Below are 18,153 nucleotides of genomic sequence, written 5' to 3' on the forward strand. Positions count from 1 at the left end.
CCCACTTAACAAACGCGGAAACTGGAGGCTCCAAGAGGCTAAGTAAATTACGGGGGTTCACAGAGCAGGCAAGGAAGGAAACCAGGACCCAAACAGAGTTGTTTGCCCTCCCAAGTTCTCCACGGTGTCACCAGGCAAGAGTGCGGGGCCGGTGCTTTGGTTACGAGGAGGGCAGAACTGCTAAACGTGGTTCCCAGGTTATACTTTATCTCTAGGAAAGAAAGTTCAGTGGAAAGTGGGTCATGGGGCTTGTAGACATACATAAGCAAGTCCCTAGACAGCCACTTACCTGAATATTTTATCAGAAGGCTGTTCTCCCAAAACCAGGTCAAAGCCCCGCTGAAATATTGTGTAAGGCCAAGGCCTGAAAGGAGAAACATCGTTCAATTAAAATCAACTCCACAAACACTCTCAGAACATCCACTTTGTGCGAGAGGCACCATGCTGGGTACTGGAGACCCAGAGACAGAGAGAACCTCATCCCTGCCCTCCAGAGACTCCCACAGACGGGAGCTCACACAAGACCCTGAATGCTGGAACCAGACCAAGAATGGTTTCAACATAAAAATCACTGAACCACTAGGAAAATGGGATGTCATGGGCAGGACAACAACTACATAGAGAGTAAAATTATATTAAGATGGACCTCACATAGCTGTAATTCATGGTCCTTCCAATGTAGACCTAACAGACAGACACTTAGATTTGTCTCACTTAAAAAAAGAGGAGTAGCATGATGTCTTGGGAAAAACGAAACCTCTGGAATCAGACAGTTCTGGGTTCGAACACTGTTCTGCTCTTGACCCAACTGGCTTACTGTGGACAGCTTATTTGCCTTGTGGAGTCTAATCTCCTCTTTGGTAAAAATAGGGTTAATAACGGCTGCCTCCAGACCGCTGTGAAGATGAAGCAAACCTCTTAGGCCAAAGCCACAGCTCCCACGGGGTCCTCAACATGCCCCCTTTCCCTACTCAAAATGACATGAGGATTCTGGGTCTTGGACAGGTTCCAGATGTTTTCAAACCTTTTAATGTCATTCATTCAAGCAGAAACAATTGAAATGGTATTTTTAAATAATTCTTAACTACAAGTCTCCCTTGTGAGCTTCTAGGTTTTGTCACCTATACTTGAAAGTTAGCAAAACTATTTCATTTAAATAGTACATATCTTTTGGCTAACCCAAATGTCTAACCCCAAAATTATTTACTCAAAATTATTTGAGCTAGACTTAGTGAAGCCCAGGATTGTGTTGGGTACTAGATATCGTGCGTCCTGGGTGAACTGAGCCCTTGTTCCCATGGAACTCAGTCCCAAAACTAACCCAAGGATTAAAGATTTTACTGTACACATGCCTTTGGTTTTCAAGAACCAGAAAAAGTCAGCAGAATAAATTGACATAATTATGATTTGGGGCTAATGTTGGGAACTAACCCAGGGGTTGTCAGTGTGGGTGATATCACCCAGTAGAGTGCATTTGGGGACATTCATGGTTGTTCTTTAGTAACACGAGCTTGGGGGACATTGCTGGCATTTAGAGGGCAGGGCTAGAAAGGCTAGAAGAGTACAGTGCTTAGGATAGCTCTGCGTAACAAAGCAATTCCATATGTCCTGCAAACTACTGAATGTCTCACTACACATTTACATAGGTGCAAGCTTGTCTATTGTGACCTGAGCCAAGATGCTAACTCCATTTACATATAAGCACTAAGCAGCTTGTACTGTTTGGATATATGACACATTTTCTACTTGCATAACTACCATGTAAATCGAGGGAAGATGATACATCATTAGAAATTTCACCAAGATTTGTTCATAAGTTTGGAAAATGATATCATTGTCCACAATGCTGTTCATGATTTTTGAATCATCAATACAGCACATCTGGATCAGTCTATATTGCTCTTACATATATTGTATATCACATATTATTTTACATATTACATTATGATGAATCAACATCAGGTGCAAATGTCTGTGAAGACTTTATTTTAATTTCTCTTATCGCAATACTACCACAGCATTTACACATTAAAATGGTTACTCTATAATTATAAATTACTTTCTTTTTATTTCTCTTTTAATCACTGTTAAGGCATTATATTTATAGTTGAAATCTTGCATATGTAGATTTTATTATTTATGAATTTCATGAAAGGATTATAAATGGGGTTAAAAAATTTATTATAAAACAGGGTGTTGGGTCTGATAGGGTTGAGCACCACTAACTTAACTAGTTAACCAATTAACTAGCCAAAGGAGTTAATAGTTGCAAGGGAAGCCATTAGGACTACATAAGGAAGTGGCTGGGATGAATGCATCTGCTTTTTATGCTTACTATTTATAAACCCTTTATTCCTGGAATTCAATTTAGAAATACCCTGAAGCAACTAGAATTGGCTCCAAAAAGTACCCCACACTGTATTATGAATAACCTCTGCATCAAATAAACAGTTCTCCCCCTTGTGTTTTTCGTGTTTGTTCTCTTTATTGGAGGTGAACCCACAAAGAGGGGTTTGAATATGGTTCTTTTTTGCTGAACAGCAAGTGGTGGCTTATGGGCAGCTAAAAATTATGTATTAATTCAAGAAAAAGTCTAGAAGTCATGAGGAAAAAAGTCCCCCATGATCTTTGACACCTACTGAAAGGGCAGTAGAAAAAGAAGGACATGCAACTTTATCTCTCTGTTGGGTAAAATCACATTTTATTTACTATCTGTTTAGTAATTTTAAATAACACATATTTTGCCTTCAAGTCATCTCCAGTACTCAAAACTGGTACAATGTGTAATTAGAGTTAATTCTTGGCTTGGTTCCTAGGTTGTTTGAAAATATATTTTGAGGAGCCAAATTTCAGGACTGGCGTTGATTACAATGTGAACAATTAACTGCATAGAATAACATAAATAAACCTGTATGCAAGCCATAGGTAATAAATCAATGAGCCCACTGATTAAGCACACATCAGCATGTTGCTAGGTAGGTCAGACCAAAGAGCCCTCCTGTTCTCAAGGGGCCTGGAGATTGAGAAAGACAACTCAAATTCCAAGGGCACAGATGTGCAGGGTAGAACTTGCCCAGATCACAATGAGAGGCAGCAGGGTACAGCAATTAGGACATGGGTTCTGGAACCAGCCTGCCTACTTCCAATTCCAGCTTCACCACCAATCACTATGTGATCTTGAGCAAGTCCCTTAATCATTGTGTCCCCATTTCCTCACCTGCAAAATGAGGTTGATGGAAACAATTATATCTGCTTGGCAAGGCTGTCATGAGGAGGAACGATTTAATACAGCTTAAGTGTTCAGAACGGTCTCTGGCATTTAGGGAGTGTCCTACAATCATTTGCTAAAAAAGTTAAATTTATCGGTTACCCAAATCAAATATAAATACTCTAGTAAGGAGATTCCCTAATTTCTCTGCAGGAAGAGGTGCAAATGGAGTGGTAACACCAGGCTTTAACTCAGATTATACACATATGTGTGTTGCCTGCCATGGTCATCATTACCCAGGATGAACATGGGAACATCAAAGCTCCCCGCCCCCCACCGCCCACCCAGCCATCACTTCACAGGACAGTGATGATACAGTATTGACATTAAATACACAGAGAAGGGGTTAGGGCATCCTGTGAGCGTTGCGAACTACTCTAGCAAAGGAATAAAAGAGAATTTATTCATTTTCTTCCCACTGGTCAAGGATGATCTGTCAAAGAGATGGGGATTCTTGTTTGATTTATTTAGCAAATATTTATGGAGGGCCTATTGTGTGTGAACTGTGATGCTAGGCAACAAGAGTTGGGATAAAGAGATTCTTGCCCTCAAAGGAATCTACAGTCTTTCTGAAGAAACCCATATATGTCCAGGCAAACAGAAGGGAACGAGTAAATGGGAAGGGGAATGGAGTTCCGGGAGGTAAGCTAGGTGGTAGGGCAGCGGTAGAGCGCTGGGAAGGCTGGGGGTTGGCGGTGCCTAGAACAGTAACAGCGGGGAGCTGGGTGCACATGAGTGGAGAGGCTCCAGGGGGCCACACGGGAAAAGGCAGGGGTAACACGATGAAGAGCTGGACCTAACAGCGCCAGAAACACTTGGGAACTGAGTTACCCGTGACCACCTGACAGGGGAAAGGTGTCGGTATCAGGGCTGTCTGGGTAGAGGTCCAAGTCAGAAGCCCATCACTGAGTCCTATATCCAGGCTGACACAGACATTGCCTAAGGGATGCTTGGAAACAGGGCCCCATGGCCCTCCAATGGTCCCTTTCCTCTCTTTGCTTTGTTTTTCACTCTTCAGGTTTTATTCTCTCAAAATGGCTGAAGCACATGATGGAGACTTGGCCCCAGTGGCGGCAGCTCATGTCTTTAGATGTTCACTCCACAGAGGGGAGGCTCCCCCTCCTTGTTAGGAAAGCATAACCCATGGAGGAACTGCTTGACATGTCCTGAATCAGACGAGCCACCTGGACCAATCTCTGGGGCCAGGGAAGGAGAGACATCTAAGCAGACGCAATTCCCATTTGGGTTTTAAGTCTCGAGCTGGGAGTGGGAGTGAATGTCAAAGAGAATAATAATTTCCACCTCAGCCTCTATTTGCTTGTGGGGCAAAAGTGCGGCCTCCATCAGAAGTGGGTGGCATCCCTGAGCAGATCGTGTCAAGATTAGTTCTGTGGAAAGAGCGCGAGGCCGTGGAGTTGCCCAAGAGTAGCATCAGGCCGGGTGTGGGCACGAGGTTGAACCTTACCGTTGGAAGGAAACTTCACTCTCTTGACTCCAGCTTAGATGTGTGGCCTCCAATATTCTGTGTCCTGCGCTGGACAAGCCAGTCACAGCTTGTTCGCTGAGGAACATTAGCAGCCTCAGAAGTCAGAATAGAGTTTATCTGTTGGTTAATTTCTGCATTCTGACCAATCAAGACCCTGAAGGCTGCCCCCGCTCCCATGTGGGCAGCAACAGATGGCCTAGATTCGGGGGCAATCACAGGCCAGCATGACAACCAGGTGGGACCCATGGCCTCAAGCAGGAGCAAAATCCCTGCTGCAGTAATGGGACACACAGCAGCTTGCGGGACACACACCCAAACTGGGGAAGCTGGGAACTATTAGTCATCTTTTATTTGCCTTTTGTTCTCTCCCCATCTCACACTATACCCACAGTCTACGCAGACTCTTTCCTAAGCACGGGCAACTCCCAGACTTTCAGCTTCTCTCCTTAACTCTTCCTCTTCTTCCCCAGGACACATCAGCAGTCATGGGGTTTTCCCCTTTGGTCTTGGTGTTGGGCTGGGCCAGAAGCCGGCTGTGGCCTTGACTTGACCTGACTGGCCCTTTGGGCATTTCTTCCACTATGTAACCTAGACATAAATGAGCGGGTGAACATTCTGCACGGTCAGCCTGACTGGGCGATCCGTTCACACCAGCTCTGGCAGTGCAGGAAGAGACCACTTCTTCTGTGGACAAGAGTGTTTCAAGTGCGGCTTTTTGATTAAGAGCAGCTTTCTACCTAACAGTGGCACCTAGAAACGGACCTTAAAAGCTTTTGGTCAGCATGTCTGGTGATGGGCTTCCTTGTGGAGAGCTCAAAAGACTCATCACCTGGCGGGGAGAGGGGGAATAGAGGTAGATAGATGGATACATAGATAGATAGATAGATAGATAGATAGATAGATAGATAGATAGATAGGAGGGAGGGAGGGAAGGAGGAAGGAAGGAAGGAAGGAAGGAAGGAGCAGAGGGGATGGAGAGACCAGAGAGAATACATACATGTATATATGTATGTATGTGTGTGGGGGGTGTGTGTGTGTGTATACTTCAATGTGGAGAGAGAGAAAGTTTCAGATGCAGGCACTGATGAGTAAGGCACATCGTGATGAGCTTATAGAAACCAGGAGCTTCTTTTGAAGTTATATATGGCTCCACCTGTCACTAAAGAGAACATTTTAGAAATGAAAATAATTTGTCCACAGTTAAATAAAAACACATCCTTTTAAGCTTGCCCGATGTTTCTATAGGATGCTTTAGGGCCTGGGGACCCTTGCCAATGTTGTTTCTTTTCTTTCTTTTTTTTATAAAGATTTGAAGGGGCACCTGGGTGGCTCAGTTGGTTAAGTGTCTGCCTTCAGCTCAGGTCATGATCCCGGGGTCCTGGGATTGAGCCCTGCATGGTCTGGGCTCCCTGCTCAGTGGGGAGCCTGCTTCTCCCTCTCCCTCTGCCCCTCCCCCCCTGCTTGTTCTCTGTCTCTCTCTCTCTCTCAAAAAATAAATAAGATCTTAAAAAAATAAAGATTTTAAAAATTTATTTATTTTATTTTAGAATGAGAGAGAGTGTGAGTGGAGGGAGGGGCAGAGGGAAAGGGAGAGAATCTCCAGCAGACTCCACCTGAGCACAGAGCCCTATGCGGGGCTCGATCTCACCACCCTGAGATCATGACCTGAGCCGAAACCAAGAGTCAGACGCTTAACTAAATGTTCCACCCAGGTGCCCCAGATGTTGTTTCTTTACCTGAAATTTCTCTCCCTCCCATTGATGTGATAACTTAGATTATTCTTTTAAGTCTGGCTTAAAAATTACTTCTCAAAATAGACCTTCCCTGGTGCCCCAAGACTAGGTTACGCCTCTTGTTATATAAAGCACACTTTCCTTTATAAAACCTATACATCAAATCACTTTATTATATATTCAGTTGATATTTCCCCTCATCAGATATAAAGAGCTGTGCCATGATCTTTGCTCTCCCTTCACCGTCTAGTGTAGCACCATCACGGAGCAGGGGCTCCATAAAGAACTAGACTACGTGACAAACGAGGCTGGACCCAGGTCTGAGTCCCGGATCAGGCAGTCCACCGCAGCCCGCAGCCTCAGGCAAGGCACTTACTTTCTCTCAGCCTCGGTAGCGTCGCGCACAAAACGTGGAGAAAACAGTACCTAGACTTGTATACACATGAGTGTGTACTAGCACAGCGCCTGCCACACAGAACAAAGTCAACAATACTAGTTACTGTCATTATAACTAACATTACCATGTGATGAACAGAAAATGCATTTCTAACATTACATTTAAAAAAATAAACCGTGGGGCGCCTGGGTGGCTCAGTCGGTTAAGCGTCTGCCTTCGGCTCAGGTCATGATCCCAGGGTCCTGGGGTCGAGCCCCGCATCGGGCTCCCTGCTCAGTGGGGAGCCTGCTTCTCCCTCTCCTTCTGCATGCTGCTCCCCCTGCTTGTACTCGTTCTCTCTCTGTCAAATGAATAAATAAAATCTTTAAAAAACAAAAATAAAAATATATAAACCATGACAGCAGCGTCTGGGTGGCACAGTCGGTTAAGCGTCTGACTCTTGATTTTGGCTCAGGTCGTGATGTAAGGGCTGTGAGATTGAGCCCCGCATGGGCTCCGTGCTGGACATGGAGGCTGCTTGAGATTCTCTCTCTCCCTCCCCCTCTGCCCCACCCCTCCTCTCTCTCAAATACAAACAAACAAACAAACCATGATGATCATGGTCTATTTTACAAACTCATGCTATCTTTAAGCATGCAAATCTCATGTAAAGACAAACGAAATATTGATGTGACTTTATTCATTATTTAACGTCTATTAATTAGAGGTTTTTATGCAGCAGAATACCGTATTTGTCAGTAAGCAGCAAAGCAGCCCGGAATGTGGCTCTAAGGCCAGACTGAGTAGGTTTAAAACCTGGCTCTACCACTGGTTAACCCCGTGCCCTTGTCCAAGGTCATTAATCCCTGCCATCAGACCATTCTATCCACTTGCTGCAGTCGTGCTAACATCACCCCGCCCCCAAGTTCCCCCCACATTTCAGAGCCTGGCTCACTGTCCTCTCTGACACTCCTCTGTAATTTTTGGTGACTTCAATAGTCACTAAGATGATCCTTTCAATTCTTAAACTACTCAGCACCTTGACTTTTCTTCTTAAATGACCTTGTCCTCCACCCCCACTCCATGGTAAAGCCTAGACTACCAACATACGCAACCCTTCCTTGGTCATAATTTCAAGAACCCCAATACATGAGCATCGCCTCCTACCTTCCCAGACCATTCCTCCCAACGACAGAATTTTCTACCCTCCTGAGACTTAAAATCCATTTATCCAACCACCGTTGTATTGACCCTCACCGACCTCATCTATTCTCTTCACTCCTTACTTAGATTAAATTCTGTGGCCCATAAATTCACACCCTTTCGTGTAACCTCAACTCTCTCACCCCTCCACCGCTTCACCATACTTGAGTGTCTAAAACACTCCAACACTGGTTACACTCAACAACCCTGTGGCTCCAGTTTTGTCCTTCCACACATGAATGCAGTTGGCAACCACGCTGACTGGTCTCGTCTTAAATCCCACACCACTGACCTCGAGTGGGCTCTGAATACCGCCTACATCACACTACGTTTTTCCTTGTCTGTTCACTCTCCCACTCTCTAGATCATATTTCAAACCTTCTTCTTTCTCCTCAAAACCTCCAACACCTCCTCCCCCATCCTTACCCTGGACTAATGCTCTGCATCCTACAGAATTGAGAAAACAGAGGCAATCGGATTAAAAGCTTGCACCCTCACATCCATTCACCAACCTGCCTCTTGTCTATGACTTGGCCCTCCTTCCAGCAATTAGGCACGAACAGTTTATGCTCCGTCTAGATTGCTGCTATCCCAACTGAGCCTTGGCCTCTTATAGGCAGTGGGACATAAGGGAAGGAGCCCCAGGTGGAAATTATAAACCCAAACTCCCTTCTGCTACTAGGACCTCAAGCAAATAAGTGTGCCCTAAAGTCTCAGTTTGTTCATATGGGGAATGAAAATCATGAGGTAGAGCATATCCCATACCAGCTTTATGTTGTTGAGCCCCGTGTGTATAAATAAACCTCAGATCACTGATAATCTTTGATTATTCGTTTTCAATCAGCTTTTTTTTGCAGCTTTTATTCTCTATGTTGCACATGTGTGCACTTTACAGAAATTATCTCAATGAAAGATAAAACAGTGGAAAACTGGCACCATTCCTGCTTCTCTGTGGCCCAGTTTTCTCATCTATAAAATGGGATAATAATAGTACCTACCTCACCAACTGCACAAGATTAAATGATCTAAAATATGTGCAAATTACTTATAATGACCTTTGATATATGGTAAGTTCTGAATAAATGTTAGCTGTTACTATTCACATATTACTGGGAATGCTGGTTCTAAATGTTGCAAAGGGTTTGTCCTGAAGAAATTTTAGAAATACATGAAATGATTTTGAAAATGACAATAATGAACAAAATGACAATAATGAACAAAATTCAAGGATACAACCTTGCAAAAAAAGGTGGCAATAAAGATAAATGCACACTCTGATGGTTAATTTTATGAGTCACCTTGACTGGGCCACAGGGTGTCCAGATACCTGGTGAATCATTATGCCAGGTGTTTCTGTGAGGGGGTTTCAGATGAGATTAACATGACAATCCGTAGACTGAGTAAAGCAGGTTGCTCTCCCTCGTGTGGGTGGGCCTCATCCAATCAGGTGAAGGCCCGAACAGAACAAAAAAGCTAACTAACCTTCCTTTGAGTTAGAGAGTACTCCACTTGCCAGGTGGACTTTGAACTGAGGCATCAGTTTTTTCCTGCCTTTCGACATGAACTGAAACATTGCCTTTTCTTGGGTTTTAAGCCTGCTGGCCTTCAAACTGGAGTTACATCATCAATTATTCTGGGTTTTGGCCTTTGGATTCAGACCAGAACTATACCGTTGGCTCTCCTGGGTCTCCAGCTTGCTGACTCCAGATCTTGGGACTTGTCAGCCTCCATAATCACATGAGCCAGTTCCTTATAATAAATCTTTTTCTATATTTGTATCTATGGGCTATTCGTTCTGTGTCTCCATAGAATGCTGCCCGATGCACACACAGAAACACATACACATACACAACTATAGAATCCACACTTAACCTTTCTGTCAACACAAAGCATTTCAGGGAGTAAGGGAAGTGAGGGGACACGAGCACGGACCTGGTCAGGCAGGACACAGCAGCACCTTGACCCTGACCACGTACCTTATGGAGAGAAAGATAAATGTCTGCTTCTGTAACTCAGCGGTCATCACAGAAGGCAGACGCAGAGTCCATCTGCCCTCAGATGGAGAAAGCTGGGGCCGACTTGCAGTTGCCTTGTAAATTTTGGATCAAGGATTATATAAAGTAACGAGGAAGAATCTTTGAATAGGCCAGAAGAAGCTGGTAACAGTAACTGCCATTTCTTAAACCTCCGCACAGGCCAGGCAGACACTGAGCTAAGGGCCACACACATATCCATCATTTCACAAGCCCCCGGAGAGCTGTCCGGCCTGACGGAGACTGTCCCCATGTTGCAAAGGCACACAATGGTTCAGTAGGGCTAAGGAGGTTGTGCAAGCTCACATAGCCAGTAAGGGGCACAGGTGAGTGTTACCATGGAGGGCAGAGTCTGTACTTTCTCCTGCACCTTGCTCCACCATCACAGGCACAGAGATGCTAGAGAAGCATACCAAGCATGGCTCTGCAGGCAGGGATGCCTCCTGGCTCTTGGGCTGGGTTGCCCACCACCGGCTTCCCAGTGCAGTGCCAGGAGGGGTAGATGCTAAGTACAGTGCCCAGGACGAATGACCTACTGCCTCGCCGTGTTTTCGTAGGGCAGTTCTGCCATGCATACACCAAGTGGTCTTCAAGCCACTTGTTTATCTGTCTTCCTCTTTAAATGTTCTCTCATTGACCCAGCTACTGAATCTCCTTTATCCTTGCATCTTTCATAAACAACAGCAGAATGGCTCTCAAGCTTTGGTGTACATCAGATTCACCCCACATATGGGCATCATGGTTCTCAAACTTTAGTTGCTCTCCTTTCAAATATCTAGGGTGAAGCCAAGCATCAGTAGTCTTAAAAAGTTAGGTGGGTGATTGCGAAGCACACAAGAGGTTGAGAACCACTGGCCTAGTGTGTGCCCACTCGTAGCCCCAGCCAATCTTTATGAATGAGTCTGGCATTCTAGAAAATACGACTGCCATAAAAACAGAAATTGCAACATAGCCTAGGAATTCACTGGAACCCACCCTTAAATTTCTGAATAATAATGAGATGAAGCATATTGATTTCTTTCCTTTTATTGATGAATTAAGAAATCCGAAATCTCATTACAATTCTATAAGATGCGCATTTGGTTTTTCTAAAAACCGTCAAGTCATTTTGACTTCAGTGGATCAGCATTTCCATTAAAAGAGTATTATACAGCTTTGAGATTTTCATGTATTCATAAAGGGGGACACATGCCCCCCCACACAGACACACGTGTACCTCTGCTCCGCATGCACACACATTCACAAACTCACACACTTCGCCACAGCCAGCTGCAACAATTCCTCTGGGGATAGGGAAGTCGGACAGCCAGCAGGACTAGAAATGGCTCTCCTCCTCTCTTTACCTCCTGGCAGCTGCCTGGACGCTGAAAGCAGTCCCGCAGAACAGAGACCTGGAGAGCAGGGTCCCTTGTAAAGTGAGTCACCATCGGGCCCTCCATCATTCACACAAATCACCCCACGGCCCAGATTCTGTGGGTGGGCTCTGCAGTCAGACGGCTCTCCATGGGAGCTCACGGCCTCCGTCTGAGTTCCTTGCCAGCCCTGCGGAACTGACCAGATATTTAACCCAACCTGCAATGGTGATGAAAATAGCTGTCTGTTACATCCAGGGCTGTAAGCAGATTAAATGAATGAATAAATAGTTTCAGTATAATGACTGAAATACAGTTGTCACTTTCTAAATGGAGATTTCCTTCCTCCATTTCTCTCTGGACTCTGAATCTAAAGGCTCAGCTGATTTTCACCCTGGGCTAGTGCATCCAAGGTCTCAAGTTCAATCCTCCCAAAAGCTTGTTAGTCTCGCTGACTACTGTCCATGGGCACAGACTGTACCTCGTGTCCCTGGACACCCGTCTTTGCTCGCAGATGAACTGGACCCGAGCTTGGGAATGGCTCTGTTCAAATCCCATCTCTACGAGAAAAACAGTTCAACACCTATTCACTGCTGAGTGTGACCTCCGTGTACAAAGGAGGGTGCAAACCTGGGGTTCCCTCCTCCTCCACAGACATACACACATTCAATCTCAGTGAGAAGGTAGGGGAACCAACAGCATGAACACAGAAGAAAAGATAAGAGGCAGAGAATGTCCAGGAGAAGAGGCAGCTTCCTATATTCCTATGATTTTATGTCAAGGGAAACGGACAATGTAAATGAACCAGAGAAGAATCACAATATCCATCAAGGACCTATGTTTAGTGTAAAGCTTTGTACCCCTTCCCCAAAGTCCTTTCCTATCTACTAATTTGTTTCAGTTCAACATATATTTAGCAAGTTTCACTATTAATTCAATTCCTCATTCACATATTCATTTATTTATTTACTTGAAAAATATTAATTAACCAAGTGCCATGTTAAAAAAAAAAAAACCAGTTTGCTAAACACCATCGAGGGACACAGAAATGATTAATACACGTTCTCTGCCATCAAGGACTTCATTAATGTAGTGAGTCATTCCTCAAGCAGTTATTAGGCACCTCTGATAAGCCAGACACAATGGAGTGCACTGGGACACTGCGGGGTCCCAGTCTCAAATCGCGGTCTGATAAGAATGACAAGTAAGCAATCCACGGCATTTGGTTTGTCAATTTTTAGGACAGAGCAAGTAGAAGCCATTATTTATTGTGCATTTACCAGCAGTCAATGAGCCAAGCGCTTTATATTTATTATTTCATGTCATCCTCAGAAAAACCCAGAGGCATTGGCATTTTATTAATCCCATTTCACAGATGGGGAAAGCAAGGCTCAGGAAGGTTCAATAACGTTAGCCAAACTCTCACAGCTAACACGTGGCAGAGCCGGGGCTCAAGCGCGGTGCTCAGATGCCACAGCTCCTGCTAGGAGCTCGGTGTGTCACCTCCATCCCGAGCGCCCCGGCTGGAAGGGCCAATCCACACCCACATCCACATTCCCAGGCAGACGTGAGAAGGCAGGGCTGGAAAGGCTGAGTTTTAACCGTAAGCTTAGGCCAGATGGGTAGCGGTTGGCGGGTGGCGGGTAGCGGTTGGTGGGTGGTGGGTAGCGGGACAAGCAGGGCTGGCCTTTCTCAGAGAGAGGAGACAGAGATGGAGAGTGGGAGTGCAGATAGAGACCAGGGGAGCAGAAGAGCATGAACAGCCACATGGCCGCTGATCAATCATTTACTATCCCCATTCATCCCTACTTCATCGATAAGATGGTTGAGGCTCCCAGAAGTTAAATTGCCAAAAACTCTACAGAAGATAAATGAGGTGAGATCATTCAGTCACTCATCCATCCATTTGTTCAGCAGGCAGGGGCCAAGCTTTGTGTTCTGGGGATACGGATGCAAAGATGGTGAGGCGCTGCTTCATGGAGTTTATACTCAGGAACATATAATCAGGGCTGAGGAGGAAGGAATGTGGTCCTTGAGGGTGTGTGGTCAAGGACAGCCTGTCTGAGAAGGCGAGGGTTAAGCCCCAGGCTAGGGGTATTTTTACATACAAATGGGCTCAAGCCACTCCCTTCTGTTAAATTCCTGTCCTGGCCCTCAGGGCACCCCTGCAGGACCTCACTGCATGACCTTGCCCCCACACCCCCCAGGCTAGCTCTGGCTTGCCAACTTCATCAGTAGCCTACTCCCCCACATTCAGAATTCCCGCCACGGGCCAGGACCACCCACGGTGTGCTAGCCCTGGAGAGCCTGATCTTCCCTCCTGCTCTGGCTGGCACCTCCTCATTTCCCAGTTTCGACTCCAACACAGCCTCCAAGGCCCCAGATTTCAAGGGACCCTACCCTTCCTCCCTCCAGTCATCCTTGATTAGCCCTGTATTTCCCTCGTTGTACTTCTGGTGGCCCGCAAGTATTCTGTGATGTGTTTGTTTTCTTGCTTCTCCGGGTGCCTTCCCCGCCAGAGGATGCATCCCTTGAGTGCAGGCATCCCCACGGTTTCTGCAGCCAGGGGCAGAGCCTAATACGCAGCAACACCCTCCTGGGGCAGGGGGCGGGGGGCGTAGGGAATTAATGAATGAAGGGGTGAATACAAAGAAGCAAAAGTGTGTGACATTAGAAAGAGCAATGCCGAGGAGGGCACGTTCTACATGGAGCACTGGGTGTTATGCACAAACAATGAATCATGGAACACTATATCTAAAACTAATGATGTAATGTATGGGGATTAACATAACAATAAAAAAAATTAAAAAAAAAAAGAAAGAGCAATGTCTACGTGTGTGGTGTTTGTGTGTGTGTGTGTGAGAGAGAGAGAGAGGAGAGGGAGTGCGAGAGAGTGATTGCCAGACTGAGTTTAAAGTTTCAAGGTCATAATTATAACAACATCATTAACGGATAACAAAAGCAGAGCCAAAATATGTAGATACTTCCCTTAAGAAATTTAGGCAGCAAAGTCATTGAGAAAAATGATATGGAGAAATAATCGGGTCAAGGGATCCCCTGACATTTGAATAAGGGATAGAAGATGGCCAGGTATAACAGGAGATGCAAGAGAGAGCCGGCTGGGGGGCGGGACTACGGAAAACAGGATGAGTCAGAAGGACAAATCGGGGCAGAGTGTTTAGCTGCGGCGCTGACACACCCACTTCAACACAGGGGTGAAAGGGCAAAGGAGAGGACAGACAGGGAGGTAAGGATCATGGGCCACAGGGCTCCGACTTGACTAAATCAGATCTGAGGTTACAGGCTGAGAGTCAGAACCAGGATGGAACTGGGTGCCTGACGACCGGGCAAAGGCTGGTCCGTGATGAGAGATGAGTAAGAAGACTGTGATGTTGCTCTGAGTCTCTGGTTGGAATTCCAGAAAGAATACCCATCAGCAAGCGTCTTTGGGATTCTCCCCAGCTTGAGGAAGCCCCAAGCAGCAGAGAAGCAAGCAGAAAGCCCTAAGGAAGGTTGGAATGGGCCAGGCAGGAGTGGCAGGGGAAAAAAGGGCAAGGATTTCAGGGTGACTGTGAAATACTTTCATAAATGGCCTCATGTGAGGTCTAGGCTGGCTGGGGAAGCATATAAAGCTGGGAAAGGGACAATGGATTTGGTGGATATTGAAGAACGGAAGTCAAAGAGTAGACTCTTCAGGAGGATGGAAGGGGGCAAGGAGAAGCCAGGGAGGGTGTGAAGAATTTCAGAGCTCCAAAGCTTAATGGTAAGATGTTTTTAAAATATACTGGGGTGCCTGGGTGGCTGAGTCAGTTAAGCGGCTGCCTTCAGCTCAGGTCATGATCCTGGGGTCCTGGGATCGAGCCCCACGTCTGGCTCCCTGCTCAGCAGAGAGCCTGCTTCTCCCTCCCCCTCTGCCTGCCACTCTGCCTACTTGTGATCTCTCTCTACCTCTCTGTCAAATGAATAAATAAAATCTTTAAAAAATAAAAAATAAAAATAAAATATACAGCCATCAAGGAGTGGCCTTGCCGGTAATCACCTAAAATTGAGGAGAACTGGGAATATATTGGCGAACTGAGACGTCTGTGAGGACAGTTAACGTGTATGTTTCTTCATTCATGCAGTCCTATTGAGGGTTTACTATGTGTCAAACACTGCACTCATCATTGGGGAAGCAAAGTCAAGTAAGACATAGCCTCTTTCCTTAAGAACCTACAGTCTAGGGGGGCGGAGCAAGATGGCGGAGGAGTAGGAGACCTGGATTTCGTCTCCTCTCAGGAATTCAGCTGGATAGGGATCAAACCATTCTGAACACCTACAAACTCAACAGGAGATCGAAGAAAAGAATAGCAACAACTCTCTGAACAGAAAAGCGACCACTTTCTGGAAGGTAGGACGTGCGGAGAAGTGAATCCGAGGCGTTATTCGGGAGGATAGATGGCGGGGGAGGGGCCTCCATCCGCCGCTTCTGGCAAGTGATAGAGCCGCGGAGCACAAAATCGGAACTTTTAGAAGTCTGCGCCGCTGAGGGACGTCACTCTGGTGGCGAAGTGCGGGGTGGAACCCTCGCGGGAGAGTGTGGTCTCAGGACCCTCGGGGTCACAGAAAGACCGGGGGTGCCTGAGTGCGGCAGAGCTCCCAGGTATCGGAGCAGGGAAGCCGGCTGCAGAGACGGAGCCCAGGCGCGGGCTCTCAGCTCGGGGTTGTCATAAACCGTGATCCGCAGCACAGTCGGGCCACTGCTCCTCCAGCAGGGACCCAACAAGCGGCAGATCCGGGGAGAATCACCTTCTTCCCCCGGGAGGAGAGGTGCGGGAGCGCACCGCGGGGATCTGCTGGGTTTGGAGACTCCACCCGGGGTCGGGTGCCAGATAGAAAGGCGCGGTCACAGGCCGGGTGAGCGCGGAGTGTGGCTGGAGACCGGGGAGACGGGAGTGACTGACTGCTTTTCTCTGGGGGCTCACTGAGGAGCAGGGCCCTGAGTTCTCGGCTCCGCCGGGGCGGAGACTGGGAGGCCGCCATTTTCACTCTCCGCCTCCAAAGCTGTACGGAAAGCTTGCAGGGAACAAAAGCTCCGGAGAGCAAACCCGAGCAGATTATTTAGCCCGGACTGGCAAGGGCAGGGCAATTTTGCCTCCGGCAAAGACATTTGGGAACCACGGCAACAGGCCCCTCCCCCAGAAGATCAGCGAGAACAGCCAGCCAAGACCAAGTTTACCGATCAATGAGAACGGCAGAACTCCAGCGCTAGGGAAATACTGCACATAGAATTCATGGCTTTTTTACCATGATTCTTTAGTCTTTCAAAGTTAATTATTTTTTTTAACTGTCTTTTTTTCTTTTTTCCTTTTTTCTTTTTTTTTGATTTTTTCTTTTTCCCTTTTTCAACCAACATCTTATCAATCCCCTTTTTAAAAAAAAACATTTTTATTTTTCATTTTTAAAGTCATATTCTATCCCTTCATAGTAGTTACCCGTATTTTTGGCATATATATATAAGTTGTTCTCTCTTTAAAATCTTGAGATAGTTTCTTCTAACAGATCAAAATATACTCTAAATCTCTAGTGTATGGTTTTTTTCTACTCCCCTGCCTGATCACATTCTCTCCCTTTTTTCTTTCTTTCTTTCTTTTTTTTTTAATCCTCTTCTTTCTTTTTTCAAACAACTTATCAAATCCTTTTTTAAAATTTTTTATAATTTCCATCTTTACAGTCATATTCCATCCCTTCATCATATCAACCCTTATTTTTGTACATATATAAGTTTTTCTTTCTTTAAAATTTTGGGAGGGACTTTCTTTTAACAGACCAAAATACACCCAAAATCTAGTGTGTGGCACTGATCTATAATCCAGCCTGATCATATTTGATCACATTCTGTTTTTGTTTTGTTTTGTTCTGCTTTTGTTTGTTTTTATCTTTATCTTTTTCTTTTTTCTTTTTTTCTTTCCTTTTCTTTTTTCTCTCTTTCCCTTTCTTTTCCCACTGCTTCAGGTCTTTTCTGATTTGTTTAGAGTATATTTTCTGGGGACGTTGTTACCCTGCTAGCATTTTGTTCTCTCATTAATCTATTCTCCTCTGCACAAAATGACAAGACGGAAAAAATCACCTCAACAAAAAGAACAAGAGGTAGTACCGACTGCCAGGGACCTACTCAATACGGACATTAGTACGATGTCAGATCTAGAGTTCAGAATCATCACTTTAAAGATACTAGCTGGGCTTGAAAAAAACATGGAAGTTATTAGAGAAACCCTTTCTGGAGAAGTAAAAGAACTAAAATCGAACCAAGTAGAAATCAAAAAGGCTATCAATGAGGTGCAATCAAATATGGGGGCACTAACTGCTAGGATAAATGAGGCAGAAGAAAGAATCAGTGAGATAGAAGACCAAATGATGGAAAATAAAGAAGCTGAGAAAAAGAGAGAGAAACAACTATTGGATCACGAGGGCAGAATTCGAGAGATAAACGATACCATAAGACGAAACAACATTAGAATAATTGGGATCCCAGAAGAAGAAGAAAGAGAGAGAGGGGCAGAAGGTATAATGGAGCAAATTATAGCAGAGAACTTCCCTAATTTGGGGAAGGAAACAGGCATCAAAATCCAGGAAGCACAGAGAACCCCTCTCAAAATCAATAAAAATAGGTCAACACCCCGACATCTAATAGTAAAACTTACGAGTCTGAGAGACAAAGAG

General features: G+C 45.4%; 1 protein-coding gene across 5 annotated transcripts in view; it reads right to left on the minus strand.

The window, feature by feature from the left end:
* Positions 1-18,153, minus strand: part of ASTN1 (astrotactin 1) — a 302,019-nt gene that overhangs the window by 100,733 nt on the left and 183,133 nt on the right. For all 5 annotated transcript variants that reach the window (XM_078078005.1, XM_078078004.1, XM_078078003.1 and 2 more), the window contains one exon: positions 290-364. In XM_078078005.1, the coding sequence (XP_077934131.1) occupies positions 290-364 (75 nt within the window). The remainder of the gene's footprint in view (positions 1-289; positions 365-18,153) is intronic.

The sequence above is a fragment of the Halichoerus grypus genome, chromosome 7 (genome assembly GCF_964656455.1).
Source record: "Halichoerus grypus chromosome 7, mHalGry1.hap1.1, whole genome shotgun sequence".
NCBI classification, from domain to species: domain Eukaryota; kingdom Metazoa; phylum Chordata; class Mammalia; order Carnivora; family Phocidae; genus Halichoerus; species Halichoerus grypus.